This window comes from Haliaeetus leucocephalus, unplaced genomic scaffold (assembly GCF_000737465.1).
Source record: "Haliaeetus leucocephalus isolate CR32 unplaced genomic scaffold, Haliaeetus_leucocephalus-4.0 Scaffold273, whole genome shotgun sequence".
In the NCBI taxonomy this organism is placed as follows: Eukaryota; Metazoa; Chordata; class Aves; order Accipitriformes; family Accipitridae; genus Haliaeetus; species Haliaeetus leucocephalus.
The window spans coordinates 3,246,442-3,263,486 of NW_010972709.1; the positions used below are offsets into that span (position 1 = coordinate 3,246,442).

Genomic DNA, 17,045 nt, shown 5'->3' on the forward strand with positions numbered 1-17,045 from the left:
CCAGAGGAGGTCGGCGACTCAATGCGGGGGCCCCGGAGGAAGCTAAAAGCCGCCGCCCCATAAGCTCATAACGTGGTTGGGCCGGAGCGGAGAGGACGCCCTCCCCGGGCGGAGCGGGCTAGAAGGCGGGCTCCTCCATGTTGGGGGGGGGGAAAGGAGAGGACGGTTGTGCTCTGAGGCGATCGACGTCATAACCAAGCTGACGCCGGCGAGCTTCTCCGTGACGTCACGACCGACTTTAAACCGCCTTGCTCGTTCAGTTTCACCGTTGCCCTAGTACCGGACGAGGGGTTCTCCGCCGCGGCCCCGGTGGGGGGGGGGCCCTGGGGGCGGGGGGCGCGCCCTTCGCCGCGGCGGTGCGGGGGACTCCAGAAACCCAACCGAAAACTCATTCCGGGGCAGGGGGTCTTCGGAGGGTGGGGCTAACACTTAACCTGCCTTGAGGGGACGTTTATTTTCTCTGGGCGATGGAGGTGATCTCCTTATCGGTGAGTTAAACAAGAAAAGTTGAACTTTATCAAGTTCTGGTGACTTTCTTGCAGGGGAGGAGAGGAGGGGCTGAATTTTTAGACAGGAGTAATTGTTGGCTGGCTTTAAATATTCAGTAAATTCCCTGTCAATAGCCATTCCCCATCCCTTGCACTAATGTACTTAAATACTGTCTCTTGGAGGTGATGGTAGTTTGGAGCTGCTTATTTGGCTTGCAAAAGCTATTTTCTGATGGTGACCAAATTTTGTTTAATACAGTTAAGTAGTTTTCAGTTTATACCTCCAAGTGATAGCTATATTTTAGTCGTGGGTTAAGAAAATCTTACCGGTTTAGCTTGTCATTTTTAACTTGGAAAGAAAGTTACAATCTTTTTAGCGTTTTTCAAAATCTACCTGTGTTACACTCTTCCTGCTGTTTGTATGTTCAGTAACTCAAAACAGTGTAACATGCTGTTTTTCTTGCATGGGCTTTCATGTTTTCCTTCTAGGAACTTCGGGGAGACAAAAAATGCTGATCCTTATTATTTAACTCAAAAGGATGTATATAGCATTCCTAATTTCCCTGGTTAATTTTTTTTTTTCCTGGATAGTTTATTTGAGAGTTTTTTTGCAGAAATAGCTTTTTTTTGAATACTTAATCATCACAGCCTTGTTTAAGTAAATTCTTTGGTAGCTGATATTAAACTATATTTTGCTTCATTTTACAAGAACTTTTTCACTGTTTCCATTTTTGTTTTTCTATTTTACACAGTTTTCTTGTAAGTGGTAACTTGAATTGGTTTAGCTTCAAGTGTCTTGTTGCTACTTCTACAAACAAAATTTACTAGCTGTTTACACAATTGCTGGTCAATGGAAAATGATAATGTGTAGTTACTGTACATGTGTACCATATACTGTGTTAATTGTAATAGATATTTTGGGTTGTGCTCCACTTTTATGTATGCCAGCTGCTTGTTACTGTTCTTTGACATTTGGAACTTTCTATAGGAATAAATATAGAAGTATGCTCAAAATAGCTGTTCAGTTAGGCCTTAAATTTTTTTCCCTTGATGGTTCCAGAAACATATTGCACATAAAGGTTTTTTTAATGCACTTTGGTGGAAGAATAAAAGCTCATGGTAGTCTTCGGCCTACTTTGAGACCGCATGGCTCCAGTGATTTGCAAATCGAATAATTGTTGATTTCAAGACTAGCATTTAAATAATGGGGTTATTTACAAAGTTTCTGTGTTGTCTGGGTTTTTTAAGGGATATTTTAGTTGGTTTTTACTGGTATGCAAGTGAAAATTTTTTTTCTCCTGCAAATGTATGTACACTACGAAATATTTGTAGATTTTAAAACTCTTCAAATATAAAACAATACATATAATTCACACAGTGTTTCAGAGGGTGCTTTTCACATAACTGAGGTGTCTTTTGAGTTAAAAAATACCAAAACCACCCCCTCCACCCCAAACTCCTTAAAGCAATGCTAATAGAATTGTGTGAGTCCAAAGTGGTAAATAAAATTAAATAAATATTTTTCAGTGTCTAGTGGACTCATCAAAAGGCAGTGTTTGTTCTACTTAATTCTGCTTCACTACTAAGATTTTCTGGCAGTAGATTATGTTAATTGTTTCTGGTTTAAGATAGTAATTGTCTTTGTAGTTGTAACTTACAACTGTGGGATTTTAATTCTGTACAGCCTGAAAATTTGGCTAGAAATATTAAGTGGGGAGAGCAAGGGCAAGGGTTATAGGGGTTAGGCTGAGAGTTTATAAAATTTAACTGATAAAAATGGAAGAAGGGACCGTACTCAGCAAGAGTGAGATTAGGTGGTTTTTAGTTGACAGAAGTAGTAGTGTCTATCTACACTACTTTTATTCTCTGGTGCGCTTTTTCTGCCTAGTGTCTCTTGTAGTGCTACAAGTAGTAGGACAGTGTTAGAAGACTTAAGGAGAGGATTTTAGTATAAGTAAGATTTATCTAGCTTATGCAAGAACTGGTTGCTTTTTTGTGTGCTGTCGAGCCTCTCACCTCACTAGGAGAATCTTCTCTCAGTTAACTGTCAGTTAACGTTTTGAGGGTTGTACTATTATTAAGTTTTTATCTAACACAGCTTCTGAAATAAGTGAATACTTCACAGTTATTAATGGTACTAGTCTCAAGAGCACTGATAGACTTTGGGGTTAAGAAAAATCTTGAATTTCCAGTTAAGGAGTTAAGACACAAAGATAAAATGTGCATTATGTGTGTTCTTACAGTAAACCCTAATCAAAATTGGGAACTGAACTGTGTTTACTGCGTTTTTAATAACGTAATCAGTATGCTGTAATTACTGTGTTTCACTAACTTCTGAAAGAGAAATTCATTTCTGTTTTACTTCATTTAATGAAGCCTTTTTGATGGAATAAGAATGAAAATGTTAGCTGGTTTCAGATGCTATATTTTAGCTCACTTTTTACAAATGAAATAAGGGGGGCGAAGAGAGAAAAACAGGAGGTTTTGGGGTTTTTTTCTTCAACAGCTGTGCTAATAGGGTCAGAAATTATAATTATGCAGTTGTGTTGAGTCCATTTCTGTATACACAGTTTGACTGACAACAATAACTAGACATGCCAGAGGATACAGATAATTTAATTATAATGGAGAACTAACATTTTTTACACCTAATGTTTTAGGATGTGTAACTAGTTTATGTACTGTTATAATGCCAACTTGACAAAAAGCCTGTACAGCTTTACTAGTTTGTGTAAAACTGTTTGAAAAGAGGGATTTTTAAGTACAATGTAAGTATTCAAGCTAAAGTCTGATAGTTGTAGAATTGTAATCTTGTATGTTTAAAAATAAACAAGCTGTGGGATGTTGAAGAGTTAAACTGTAAGGTTCTTGGGCTTAGCCCGAATAACTGTTGCTGTTCGAATAACTGTTGCTGTTCGGTTAACAGCCAAGTAACTGTGGCTGTTCGTTAACAGCTGAGTGTTCCTAACAGCCCTGATAAAGAACTAGTTTCTTTGGTACTTCAGCACAGGAATGCCAGATTGTGTGAATTGCCTTTCCAAAGCACATTGTTTCCTGTGCAGTTGCTGAAAATGTGTTTTCAGTGCTGCTGAAGAGGTCAAGTTCAGTAGCAGAAATTGAACATTAGTCAAATAAGTAGTATATGTTTGTAAAATTTTCATGCAAGGTGATGGAAAGGGAATGTTAAAGATACTTACTGTATATTGAGTAATACCCAATAACAATCAAAGTTTATGATTGATATTTCTGTTGTCTAAACTTAGGACCATGGCTTATAAAAGTGGCTTGTACTGGAGCCTTTAGAAGGTTTCTTGTACAGAGATGGTTGCATTTGTTTTTTTATCTAAGCTTTTGACCACAGAAAGCTGCTTTTTTTTTTTCTTAATCTGTATAAAAGGGAAAAAGAAAAAAGCAGACCTATCTACACTGCTTGTGATTCTGCTCGCATTTCTTAATGAGCAAAAATCTATATGCTATCTGATTTTTGCTCATACTGTTCAGGCCCTGAGAGCAGAAGTAAATTTGACAAAAATTTCAATTTTATTTTGTCTTTGGGTAAATTTTCATTGTTAGGGCAGATATGGGATTAGCTTACTTGGAAGAATGTGAATAAGGGCTTCAGAAGGTGTTATAGGAGTAGTAAAAAAGCCAAATGTCAGTCTGTTACTAAGCCAGTAGAGTGTATCTGCCTAGTCTTTTAAGCACCCATGAAGCTCTGGATTAGAAAATACCAATGGCATGTATATAATACTTTTCTTTCTGCTTAAATTTAGTTAATGTTTCCTCAAATGCAGAAAACACTGAATATGAATTTTGTTTATTGGACACAATTATGGGTGTACAGGTTGGAGGATGTGCATAGTGTAAGTGCCTTGTGTTAAGGTTTGACCTTTACTAAAGTTCTGTCAGTACAGTTGTCAGTTACAGTTCTTTTTCGCCAGCTACTAACAGAGCTGTGCTGGCAAAAGCTCTAATGTGTACACAAATATCTTAGAATCTGTTTGCTAATGTAACTTTTTTTAATTCAAGGAATTTGAGTGAACTTTCAAACTCTTGCTTCCTCCTGAGATAAACTGCTTCCCTACTTGGAAGGGCCTGTACTATGTGTTGGTAGGGCTTTCTTATTACGTGTGCAGCCGCACTGATAAAACTCTGCTGCACCAGGATGGTGCACACCTGCTACTCTGCAAACAGAATGGCTCATACAGGTAAAAGTACAGTTTTGCAGGTGTAATTACACCAATATGAGGTGCTTATACCAGCATGGCTCTGTTGATTAGGGATTGTACCCCTTAACGTTCCTGACTTGTGCAGTTGCGACAGTGAACATCTGTAGTCTAGATACGATCATAGTCTTGTCATTAAATAAAATTTTCATGTTTGCCAGATTTCTGGTGGGCCTGCTGCTAAAGCGCCTCGAATGTTTCTATGAGAAGTTGCTATTTAGCTGAATTTAGCTGTGGGAATTTCACTCTGGTTCAAAGAAGTACTTTTTGTTACTTATTCAGAATAAAATATGCTTGTAATACTTGGTGCTGTTCTCATTCTGCTGCACTACCTGCTGAGTGGTCCATCCCTTTCCTTTACTTTTTTCTGACTGTTCTGATCCTGTATGATGCAATCTGAAATAAGATATTTTTTTTTTTCTTTAAATGTTTTGCTTGGTAAGATGATTTTCTAGTCTGAAAGACATCAAAATAAACTTCAGTGTGTGTGTATTTTATTTTGCATAAACCAGGGAGCTACTTTATGCGTTTTTGCTTGGAGTAGTTATGTCATACTGTGGAGTTGCTCATGGTCTTTTCTGTCTAACTGGTACTGTGCATTAGTCTGCTGTGTGCGCATGGTAATCTGATTCTGTGCATACACATTAAATTCAACACTTCCAGGAGGTCCCACATTCACTGTAAATGTGCAGGATTGCTGTCCTGCGTGTGCACAGTTTTCCATCATGTGAGGCAGTGGCCTTCTTATGAGGCTTACGTAAGGTAAGTGAGTAGCCTGACAGAAATCATGGAAAGGATGATGGTGTATATATTAGTTTCAGACATACAGTAGAGAGGGTTTATAATAATGGGTGACTAAAGACATTTTAATTTGGAAAGGTTCATTTCTTTATTAGTACAAGTACAGAGACCAAGTGAATGTATTTATTGTTTTTAGGGGAAGATATTTCTTTAACTTCTTGGAATAAATCCATTTGCTTAATTATTTTAAAAAATAGCTGTCAAGTTGGTTTGCTATAAAGTTTATTGTTAATTTAGAGTATTTCTTCAATATGTTTCTCAAGTGGAAAGAAGTGATCTTTTGAAATGAATAAATTTACTGAGTCTCATTTTTCATGAGAGAAAAATCTGGAAGAAAATGGAACACTTGTTTCTTCATCTTTGGAAATAAAAAAAAAGTAGTTAATGTTTACATTTTAAAACTCATTAGTTGATTGGCATCAGCACTGCATATTGGTAGTACTTGGTATCATGTAAATATGCACTTAATGGGCTCCCCTGTACCAAGACAGGGCAAGTGGTTTGCACCATGCCCTCAACATTTGAAATAATTTTTCGATGCCAAACAAAAAAAAGCTGCATCCAAAGTCAGAAAGTCTGCAAACCACAAAACTTCATTGAAATGGTCTGTCTGAGTTTCCAGGGCTGTCTGACCGTAGAAAGGTGGTGTTGGACACTACTGAATTATTCGTGGTATGTGATAACCACATCATGACACCACAAGGTCTTACAGTACCTTCAACGATTTCTTGATAAAATGTCAGCAAGATTGAGGAATGGGGTGTCAACAGAGGTGCAGAAGCCTCTCAATTAATATCGCCCACCCCACCACCCGGGAGATCTGATCACATTGGTGTGCTAAGGTATCCCTGGGGAGCTTTTCCCTCACGTTGGAGACTACTGTGGTATGGGTGCCATCACACACTTTCTTTGCACCATCTTCAAAGGGTGCAGATTCTCCTGTGCAACCATTTCTGTCCTGGGGCAGCCTGATCTCCCATGCTAGCCAAGTGAGTTCTTTTCTATTACTTTTGGTAGGAACTTAGGTGGGGTACTACCCAACACTGAAAAACAAGGTTTTACCAAGTACTAGAACATGTCTCTGTGAAGGGAGATGGGTAGGTGAGGGAAGAAGCAGCAGGTCTACGTGGAGGGATGTGATGTGAGACTGTAGTGTAGGTGTCAGTGGTGCCATCCCTGACAATATCATGTGTTATGTGCATCTGTGGTTGAAATACTGTTCTGATACTAAAAGCTACCTTAAAACTAGATCTTGGTGATGCTTTGTCCTAATTTGGCTGTATAGCACTGTTCATATTTGCCTAGAATTATTACTGCTTCATGCAGTATTTAAGAAGAGCACACATTTCTTAAATTAGGATGGGGTATTTCTGAGGAACATGGCTGTATTACTGAATTACGTATTACTGAATCTATTTAAAAGCGTATTAAAGTGTTATTTTTTTTTAATGGGAGTAACATTGACTCTAGGAAGGAATTAACTGCCACTTTTAAGTTGTTAATATTGCAGGTATATGAGGTGGTAGGTTTGTTTATAATCTTGGAATTAATTTACCGTGCTTAACGATAGCCAGCAAAGCGTTTACAGATAAGTGTTACGTTTTTTTGTAGTGTTATAGCATTGAAATAATTTGATTTTATGCAAATTTTATTTTTAACATGATCTTTCAAATGTAAACTTATTCTGGCATAAGATCTTTGTACTTACCAGGTATGTCTGGACTTCTGACCTTGAACTGCAGCTTGTTTATGGCAGTCAAGTAGTGAGATAGTAAATTGTTTGGGGTGTAGGGGAGGAGTTCAGGATCACAACTTTCTTATGTCTCACCATATCCAGACTTGAGCCATATGGCTGCTGCTTTTCTCCAACTCTCATTGCTTCCCTCTTGTCACAACATTCCCATTTTGCAACTTTTTGAAAAGTGTTTTCCTTCTTTCAGAAGGAAGATACTTAAATCAGTAAGCAATGGATACATTGTATATGAAAATAAAAGACCATATACTAGTTGTACTTGGTCATCTGATTTTCTGTTGCTTCTCATGTAAGTAGTCTGCTCTTGCATCTTTCATGAATGAGCAGCAGATGGAGGGGACTGCACTGCAGCCCTCTGTGGGCATGGCTTTTTCCAGTGCTAGCGCAGAACCTGTTTCCTGCTGTTCTTAGGGCTCAAGGGATTGTACCTTCTGTCCATGGCCTGAATGGAACGGCTCATTTATATACAAAGTACTTTTGCCCTACTGACTTTCTTTGGGCTACTTTTGTAATGCTTGTTGATGCAAGGGATTAATTTTGCTGCTGCTTAGTAGAAAGTGAAGGTTTCCCAGATGTCATCTTTGACAAACAGGGATGCAAAGTAATTTTCAATGGTATCAGTCTTCTGAGTGGGAGTGGCATCAACTATGTCATACCAACAGTTCTTTTATTTGCATCAGAACTGCTTACGTGAGTTCTCAGACTATTTTTTTTTCTCATGTAATATTAATATATTTGTTTATTAGGAATTTTTTAACACTTAAAGGAGGCATAGGCCAAGCCCAGTGCCTCTTTTACAGGCAATAAAATGAGCAGTGTCAACTATGATTGGAATCACTGTTACATCATTCTGGAAAGGATGCTTTCTGTCCTCTTTATAACATCCTGCAGTTTCTTTGACATTTAAGAAAACTACCCTAGATATTTTGGTTCTAGCCAAATACCTTGCATGTCAAGCCTTCTAATTTTGAAGAAACACTCAGAAAAATATAACTAAAGGCCCATTACAAGTCATTGTAATTGAATCTAGTATCTTAAATACTGGCATAGACTGGATTTTTGTCAGGACGTGGCGATGAAACTGGTCACTGATGAATGATAACTGCTTTTAAAAGCTGGAAAGTATAAGACTCTTAGGCTTTGAATTTCTTTGCGTATGCAAACAGTCTTCTGTCTTCTCACTAACCCTAGTTTTCAGAAAGTTGCTGAACCTTATATTGGCCATTGTGGTTGTTTGAGATTTCTGCCCTGTCCTTGGGCCCTGGCCATTGAATTTCCATAATGTATCTAAATCAGTAACTGGAGCTTCAATATGAAGACTTTAAAAAAAAAAAAAAAAAAAGTGCTTTTGTTTCTTAAAAAGTGCCTTTGTTTCTCTGTCACAGTAGAACCTTTGTTAGGTAACAGGTCACACTGAAACTGGGAGTATTAGGGTCTATCACAAGTCTTAAATATGAGGTGAACCTTGCTTTCTTGGATGCTTGTGGAAGGATGAGTATGCATGAGGTCTTTCAAAATTGAAGACATCTGTGGAGTTCTCAGGGTGAGTAGGGAGTAAGAAAACTAGTAGGTGACAGATATTAGTCATTTGGACTAAAGCATTCATGCAAGGTGCTTGTATAATGTTTAAATAATGAGATACCAGAATTTGTGCAATTACAGCAAATTGGCTCAGTATTGAAGAGTCCTGACATCCAAGAACATGGAATAAGGTGCAGCATATTTTGTCATCTGGCTGTTGACAGTGAGGATTAACATTAATGAGAGGATAAAGATCACTAGTCTTTCATTTAGATTCCTCAAAAAACTAAGTAAAATAGCTAGTAAGCTGAAACTGAAGAATTTACACTGAATTCTGACACAGATTTTTGTTTTGTTTTGTACACAAGTCCTCAGGTAAAGGAGAAATAAAGTTATTTCTTCTGCTTGTTTTTAGTTCATGTTAAAGGTTTTATTACTAAGCTTTCTTTCAAGATCCTTTTTTAGAGTGAAGTCTTCCCAGTTAACTGAGGCAGGGAATTCTTAATGCAGTTAAAAATAATAAGTTCTAGAAAAGACAAAAGTCTTTATGCAGTCAGTGGGCCTATTGAATGTTTTATTACCTCTTCAGGGAAATGAGAGAAAAAATAAAAGTGGAGGTACTGATCTGAATGTATATTTGTTGAATTGGCCTTTGTCTAAAAATATAAACACAAAAAGATGGGGAAATGTTGGTGTTCTTTAAAAGCTTTGCTCTGTCATCATCAGATTAAGATGTTATATTGATGCATCTTAAAAAGGGCTTAATGAAGTCAGCATCAGCAGATCCAGGTGTCTTCAAGCTGCCTGTCTTGCAGTTAACATCTCTCGGCTCTGAGTTACTGGCGTGGATAATCTGTCTTCCTTTTTGCCTGAGATTTGTAAACTGCTGGGTTACAAAAATGGCAGTAGAGAGCAGTATGCTTTTCTTGAGGTTTTGAGATTTTGTCTGAATGTGAGGGGGGCAATATATTTACAGAAAAGTGGGGTGAGATTACAAGCTTTCTCTCTTTTTTTGTTTTGTTTAATGAAGGTGTGTGATTTTTCAATATGCATTGCATGTTTGTGAACAAGTGGTATTGCAGTATCAGGATTTGGAATTTGGGAATATCTTTTCTGTCTCTTGTTAAATTGGCTGCTGATAGTGCCCTGGAATTTCTTCGAGCCATGTATACTGAAAAACACAGATTTGTGGTAGAGAATCCACAGGGATGCTGAATGTGAGTGATTGCCTCTAGTCTTACAGAGTGGGCAGCCCTGTGTTTTTGGGTTTGTCACTGCTTGAGAGTAGTTGACCAAATTGAAATTAAAATCTTGTGATAGTTTTGTGATTTTTTTTTTTTTCCTTTTTCTTTTCCTTCCCCCCCCCCCGGTAGTATATTTTTGTGCTTCGATTACCTCTGGAATTTGGGTCCAGAGTGAATTAAAGTGCCTAACTTGTTTTGGGAAAACTGGAACATTTTACTTGAAAACTAATGGGGGAAGAAAAGCCTAGATAAATGTTTTCTTGTCTGAGTATTCTTTCTCAAGATATTGTGCATCAGCTTTATGCTCCACTTTTAGATAAGTGACTGTTCTGTTTCACTGGAATGCTCTCATTATTACAGTTTGCAAGCTTAAAACAGTCTTGACTGAGGGGGCAGTTAATGAAATCCTGCTGACTAAGGTCTGATGAGCGCTTGCTGCACGGATGGATGATGGTGTGCAAGTGTTGAATGAGATAGCAGCAAGGTGCTATGCCAGCTCAGCCTGCTTAAGGGGATCTTGTTCTCCATCCCTGTTCTTGCACGTCTTTACACTAGTTCTGATGTTCACTTTTTTATCCTTTTGGATCAGTCTTTGGTGGGTTCATTTTCTGCTAAATTCATAAGCTGTGTATTTACTAAGGAGTCGGGGGACTTTCTGTGGCGGAGGTCTGTGAGTAGATGTGTCATAGACCATGTAACTGAGCGTGGGAAAAGGGAGCAGGACAGTAGCAGCTCAAGTAGTGTTAGGGTTGTACTTTTGTTCTTCATAGTCCATAAACATGGATTTAATAAGCACTGCGAATCCATTGTTTAATGAGGACCTGCTGTGTATCTTATGTAACCATTTAAGTCAACCTAGGGTTTGTATTGGCAAAGCTTACTTCATCTGTGAAGGGAGAAGATATTTTTGCTTTAAGAAACTGTTGATTTGTGTCTCTAACGTTATTTATAGTTCGTCTTAAAGCTTATGCATTTTCACACTGGGGATTGCTTATCACAGAAGTTGTTAACCTAAGCAAAACCAGAGGACTTTTTGAATAAGCAACGGTATACATGTTTATTATTAACAGTATTTTGCTGTTCTGTCCCATCACTTATGGAGATTCATGCCTCAGATTTTTCAGAGGTACTTAATATCCGTTCTGAAGGAGATGTGGCAGAAGGGCAGGATGATGGTGATGGGAATTGTCTATTAGGGGAACTACAAAAATTTTAAGTTTCCAGTTAGAACTTCCAGTTTCAGAAATGTGATTAATATACTGCGTTAGGACGAATAAGATTAAGTTGGTCATGGATGTTCAATTCCTTTGAAACAAGATTACTACTTTGCTGCTTCAGCTTACATTTCTGTCAGTATCTCAACTGCAATTGAATAGTTAACTTGAGAACAAACAGAACAAAGTGAACAAAAATAATACTGAATTGGGATGAGAAATAGATATTTGAAGACTTCCAAAGTTGACTTATGTTGTAGTAAATATTTTTGCAGGCAGTTACTAGAACATTTGCTTAGAAATGCCAGCAGGTTTGCTAGGTTTAAAAGTGTAATTGTGAGTTAAGGCTTTGTACTTTTATGTTTTGATGATACTTCATTTTTCAGCCTCTTTTGGACATTTAAGTTCAACCTGTATTAAGATGCAGTTCTGCAAGAGCAGATTCATGTAAAATAAGTTTGAAACTTACTCTGTTTTTCATGAAAAAAAATTTGGACCAAATGGGGAGAGGAAAAAATGGAGATAATAAGAAGAAACAACCAAGCATTTTACAGCAAATGTAGGGGGTCTGCAGTTTTAGTGTTTTAAGTGTACTGAATTTTTGTACCTCTCAAATTTGAAATTATTTTAAAATTGCAGTTCTGTTGGAAGTTTTTTCCTGTAGGTAATAGATGTAATAATACAGGTAATAATAATGAGATAACATTACTAATGCAAAAAGCAGCATGATTCCTGCATAGAATCACTTAGTTTTCAACTACTATTTGTGTTTAAAATGCTATTTTATGTTAAATCAGAGCTGTAGGCTGTGCACTGTGCAGCCTTGCTGCTGGGTGGGCTATGACTAACATTTTAAAATGTGTTATGTTCAACGAGCCAGAATGTTTCCTAGGAAGAGAGGATGCCAATTCCGTTTTTGGAATGCTTTAGTGATATTGGCTCTGTGGCTCAAACGTAATCGTAAAGAGTGTGTTGCACACAGGGCCTTGAATGCACAGATACGTAATTGTGCACTATGAAGTCAATCCTTCAGACAATTCTTTCTTTAGTATGATACTGGATAAATTTTTCAAATAAGATGCACTTTTTGCGTGTTATAGAGGCATAGTTTGTTTCATAGTTTAATATTAGAGTTGAACAAGAAGTGATTAGCTGACTTTCCCTCTTCCTTTAGGAATATCACTTAAAAATTGCGTGATGTGTGATCATTTGGAGATTCTGAACAGGGAGATTGAAAGGTTATTACAGAACAACAGCGTGGAAGAAGGCACTTTAAACTCAGACTGTCTTCAGCCATCAGTGACTGACTTCCTGGATATAATCACTGATTCAGACAATGGAGCAAAATACATATTAGAGCAGGTATTCAATGCCATGAGATATAGCACTAGGGTCTTCACAATTAGTTTATTCTATTGTCTTTTTTTGTTTAATTTTTTCCTCCTTTTTTTGGAGTGGGAATAGTTGGCTGAGGGAAAGAATGTAGATAATGTACTTAATCCCCTATAGAGAAGGTACAGGGGAGGGAAATACTGATGTGCATCTAGCTATACACTCATGGGTTTTTTTGTAATCCTGATTTGCCACAGTCATGCAAATTTTGAGAATTATTGTTTATGAAATAATAAAGTGATCCACTGAGTAAAATCAGATTTGGGGAGGGGTTTCTCTTTTCCCCTCTCCTTATTTTTGGGATGGTGACATGGCATTGGAGAACACCTAGAGCTGGATCATTGCTTAGTAAAACGTGTTTCTGAACAGCAAAGATGCTTTAAGAGTTGGGGGCTTGAGAGATTTGGAAAAAAAAAAAAGACATTCTTTAAAAAGAAGAGTCAGACTGTGTATTGGCATGTCTATGAGGGACTATCTAGTCTGTTCTTAAATTTATATGTCTCCCCACCTGGAGTATTGACAGTCAGTTTTTACTCCTTTAAAAGAATTATTAATGTTTTAGTTACATCCTGTGGCAGTTCCCCTGCATCTTTAATTGCAGAATGCTGACTTGCAGAGCCTGTGTCAAATAATGTTGTTTTGTCTTCACTAATTTATTTTATAGGCCAGTTCAAAAGTGACTTTTTCTGTTCTGTCCATATGGTCCTCCTTTTCCTCCCAAATTCTCTTCCAGTGTTCTTGTAGTTTGGTAGACTACTTTGGGGTTAAATGCAGGCATTTCCTGCTGATTTTCAAGCTCACCTGCTTGAAGGAAGAAGTCAGTGTTGATGTTCTATTGCCATTCTGCATGTGAATTGGGACCCTTGGACTAAAAAGTTGTTCTTGTTCAGATGCTTTAAATGAGTGCCTTATGATTTTGAAATGTTTTCCAAGGGTTAATTTTTGGGAAAGTGTGTTATTGATATAATCTGCTGTCCTTGAAATAAAGCTTCTGAAACTTTCTATATTGCAAACCTTATTGGTGAAAAGGACAGTGATAAGGAATATTCTTTAATTCTGAAGCTCAGCTATAAATTTTTATTACCCCATCTTGCAAAACCACTGAGTAGCCTCTTGGATTTAAATCCTCAAAGCTGCAGATAGATGTCTTCTGTGATGAAATTTAGTACAAACTGGTAAATCTTCCCTACTGTAACCTTGGGCATGCTGATGGAGTTTAAAAGCATTTCTGCATTTTCATTGCACAATATACACTTAGTAAGTTTCACTCTCAGAATACTTTTAAATACTGTGAGTGGAATAGACTTGTTGATTACCGTTTGTTACTGTTCTGGAAATCTTAATGGGATCTAAATGAATTGATAAGAGTACAATCATATTTTGTATTTATTTCAAAGGTCTCAGCTGTTCATAAGTGGTGGAGGTGGTATTGCTTTACTTTGACTTTTCTTTCCAGTTTCAGTGTCTTTCTGAAAGTAGAAAACTGTTGAGAAGGCAAAATAACGGAATTTGCTTTATAATGTAATAGGGGCAAAACAATTCCAAATTTATGTAAAAAATACTAAGATAAGTTCATAACATATCAGTGCCTTATTTTGTCCCTTCTTTCTTTTCCAGGAGCCAGCAGGAAAAGGAGGATTGATATTTGGTCCTGCTGACAACTCCAAGACTCAGTCTGGCACTTCTGAATCAGGAAATTCAGCATGTGCTGGAAGGATAATGCTGAATGACTCTGATCCTTTGCTGCCCTCCTCTGGCTCTCCTTTTCATTCAGCTCTGCAGGGAGAAACCATTCGAACCTTTAATGCTGTGTCAGGTAAAGCATATAGAGGATATTGAAGAGACTTATTTCTTTACATTTTATCTGAAATTTAAATCTCAGAATTTGGATTACCTCTGCTTATAGCTTTTAACATTTCTTCATCTTCCAAGTTAAGCAAGATGTAGACTTTAACTGTTCTGACTTGTTCCCTTACTTCCATTGCAGCCTTTTTCTGGTGTGAATATAATTTTAGTGTGGTTTTGTAAACAAAATTTCAAAAATTATAGTTAGTGATTTTTTTACGGGGGGACTTAATGGAATTTCATATCGGATTGAAGCAGTTTCAGCTTTTTGCCTGTTTACTACAGGCTTAAAATTAATTTTTTATTCTGGTTGTAGTGTTAAAAGTAATCAGTTACTATTTAAACTGATGTTCTGGAGTCTGTGACTTTTATAGTATCTCATTGAAATGACTCTTAAGTTACAACTTAAGCGTTAATTTTTTTAATGTATCTGCATGGATGTTTATGATTCCATAGCATTGACAGTTAACTTTCTGTTGTAGCATTGTTAAATATAACACTAGAAAGCAGAGGAGTTGCACTATAGAGTGATCATGCATGTAATGCAACTGATGCAGTATATGAAATAAGGAGGCTTTTATCACCAGTGTGCACTGTAAGATTGGGAAAAGCATACTAAAGGATGCCTCTGAAAACTTGTAGCTGTAATATGTACAGCTGTTAGAAATATCTTTGATTCTTTCAGCAAGTACTGTTGTTTAGGAATTCTGTTAATGTTCCCTTTTGGCTTACCTGTGCAGTCCTTGAGCCAGGAATATACAATAACTATTCCAAAAAACATTCACGGGGGAGAGTTGGGGGGTGTTTTTTGTTGTTGTCTTTAAAGTACTGTTTCTGTTTACCCAATTGAGGTATGCTTACTACTGCATATTATAGTTTCACATGAGCAATGTAATTGCAATGACTGTAAAACATAGTTTCTGCATGCATTTAGGCGAGCATTTACATGGCATGCAACTCATTGAAAACATTGCACCATGATGTAATTCTACTTTAATACTTGTTCAAACCAGGTTATTCCTGAAATACTCAAAATGCGGTCTCAGATCTTATATTTATTTCTCTCACTTGCTTCTGTCTTCTCACATAAGAGAGTCTCCTAGTATGCTGGAAAAGACTTTTGAGAAAAAAGGGATCCTGCTTGTCAGCACAGATTTCCCCCCCCAGCCATGGCTCCGTCTGTGATAGTTGGAGAGTTTTTGCTGAATCTTTTGGGGTTTGGGGCGGGGTGGGGGTGGTGTTTGTCTTTCTGGTAGATCATACAGGTTGGAAACCTTTTTGTAAATAATCATATCAAGGAGCAGCCTTTCTCAAGTTTCATTCAGTGCAGATTTTTTTTTTTTTTCCAGAGAGATGTTTGGGAAGATATTTATTTTGTTCTTTTCTGTATAACTTCTTCTATCCCATAAACCTTGTTAGAGAAATAATGAAGGGAAAGTGTGTTGTTTTATCCTGAATACCCACCAGGGCTTCTGAAACAACTTAAAAATAGCAGCTAAACTATTTAATAGATAAGGTACAGGCCTAATTTATTTTAACAAGGAAGACTAGGGTGTTTCTCTGGTTTTACATTTTGTTTAAAATCCAAAACCTTGTTATTCTTTCACTAACCCTGTATTATCTAAACAGCAGTAGCTTTGAATTTCTTTAAACTTGGTGTTGTTTCTACCTTGCTCCTTATCTTGCTGCAGGTAATCAGCAGTCCTTTCTACCAGAAAACGTTATTGATATCAAATATCATCCTCACCTTTAAAACAGTAACTGTGTCTGCACTGTCTTTTTGGATGACTCCTTGTTCTGCTCCATAGTCTTTCACACTGGTGCATGCATGGTTCCTCTGTCCACGTAAGGAGTGGAATTGCTATAGGTTTTTCCACGGACAGACCCCAGGGAGTAGATTCATACCATGAAAAGATTTTATTGAGAAATATCAGAAATCCTAAGGCTGTTTGATAAAACATGTCAGTATAGTGTCCAAACCCATATATTTAACTTAGTACTTTGAAGGGATTCAGTCAACTTTTTGTTGATATTCAGTGACTATTTTTGGCTTGAAATTCAAGTTCAGTATTTGTTCCAATAGCAGAATGAGATTACATCAGAATATTTAATAATTACTTAGGCTATGAATATTTTTGGATTTGAGTTTTGAACCTTATGTATCTCTTCAGCATTTCAGGGTGAGGACAGTGGTGTCCGTACTATGGAACAAGCTGTAAGTTCACAGCCAGTACCATTAGAATCTGAGTCTAATACCGACAACATGGAAAATAGTTCTCCTGGTAAGATTTCTTCCTTTTGTATTGAGCAGAAAATAGGCTTGTTTGTCCGTTGTGTGTGTGTATATACATGTATTTCTAAATAACCAAAGAGTTTGTAACAGCTGGATTATGTTGGCACAGTGTTCAGTGATGTACTTAATTGCTATTGCTGTTGTCTTACATTCACAAGAAAGCATTTTATCTGTTTTCAGGGTCATAAAATGAGGTGGAGATATCTATATTATCAGAAAGAAAATAATACTATGTTGAAAAACCTTTTAAGAAAAAACATCTTCCTTC

General features: G+C 37.2%; 1 protein-coding gene across 2 annotated transcripts in view; it reads left to right on the plus strand.

Annotated features, from left to right (window-relative positions):
• Positions 1–17,045, plus strand: part of DIDO1 (death inducer-obliterator 1) — a 56,175-nt gene that overhangs the window by 368 nt on the left and 38,762 nt on the right. The window contains exons 2-4 of one of the 2 annotated variants that reach the window (XM_010569533.1): positions 12,422–12,609; positions 14,257–14,455; positions 16,656–16,766. In XM_010569533.1, the coding sequence (XP_010567835.1) occupies positions 12,445–12,609; positions 14,257–14,455; positions 16,656–16,766 (475 nt within the window). In that variant the 5' untranslated portion in view covers positions 12,422–12,444. Of the gene's footprint in view, positions 1–343; positions 489–12,421; positions 12,610–14,256; positions 14,456–16,655; positions 16,767–17,045 lie in introns of those variants that run through there. The other variant, XM_010569534.1, reaches the window with a different exon arrangement.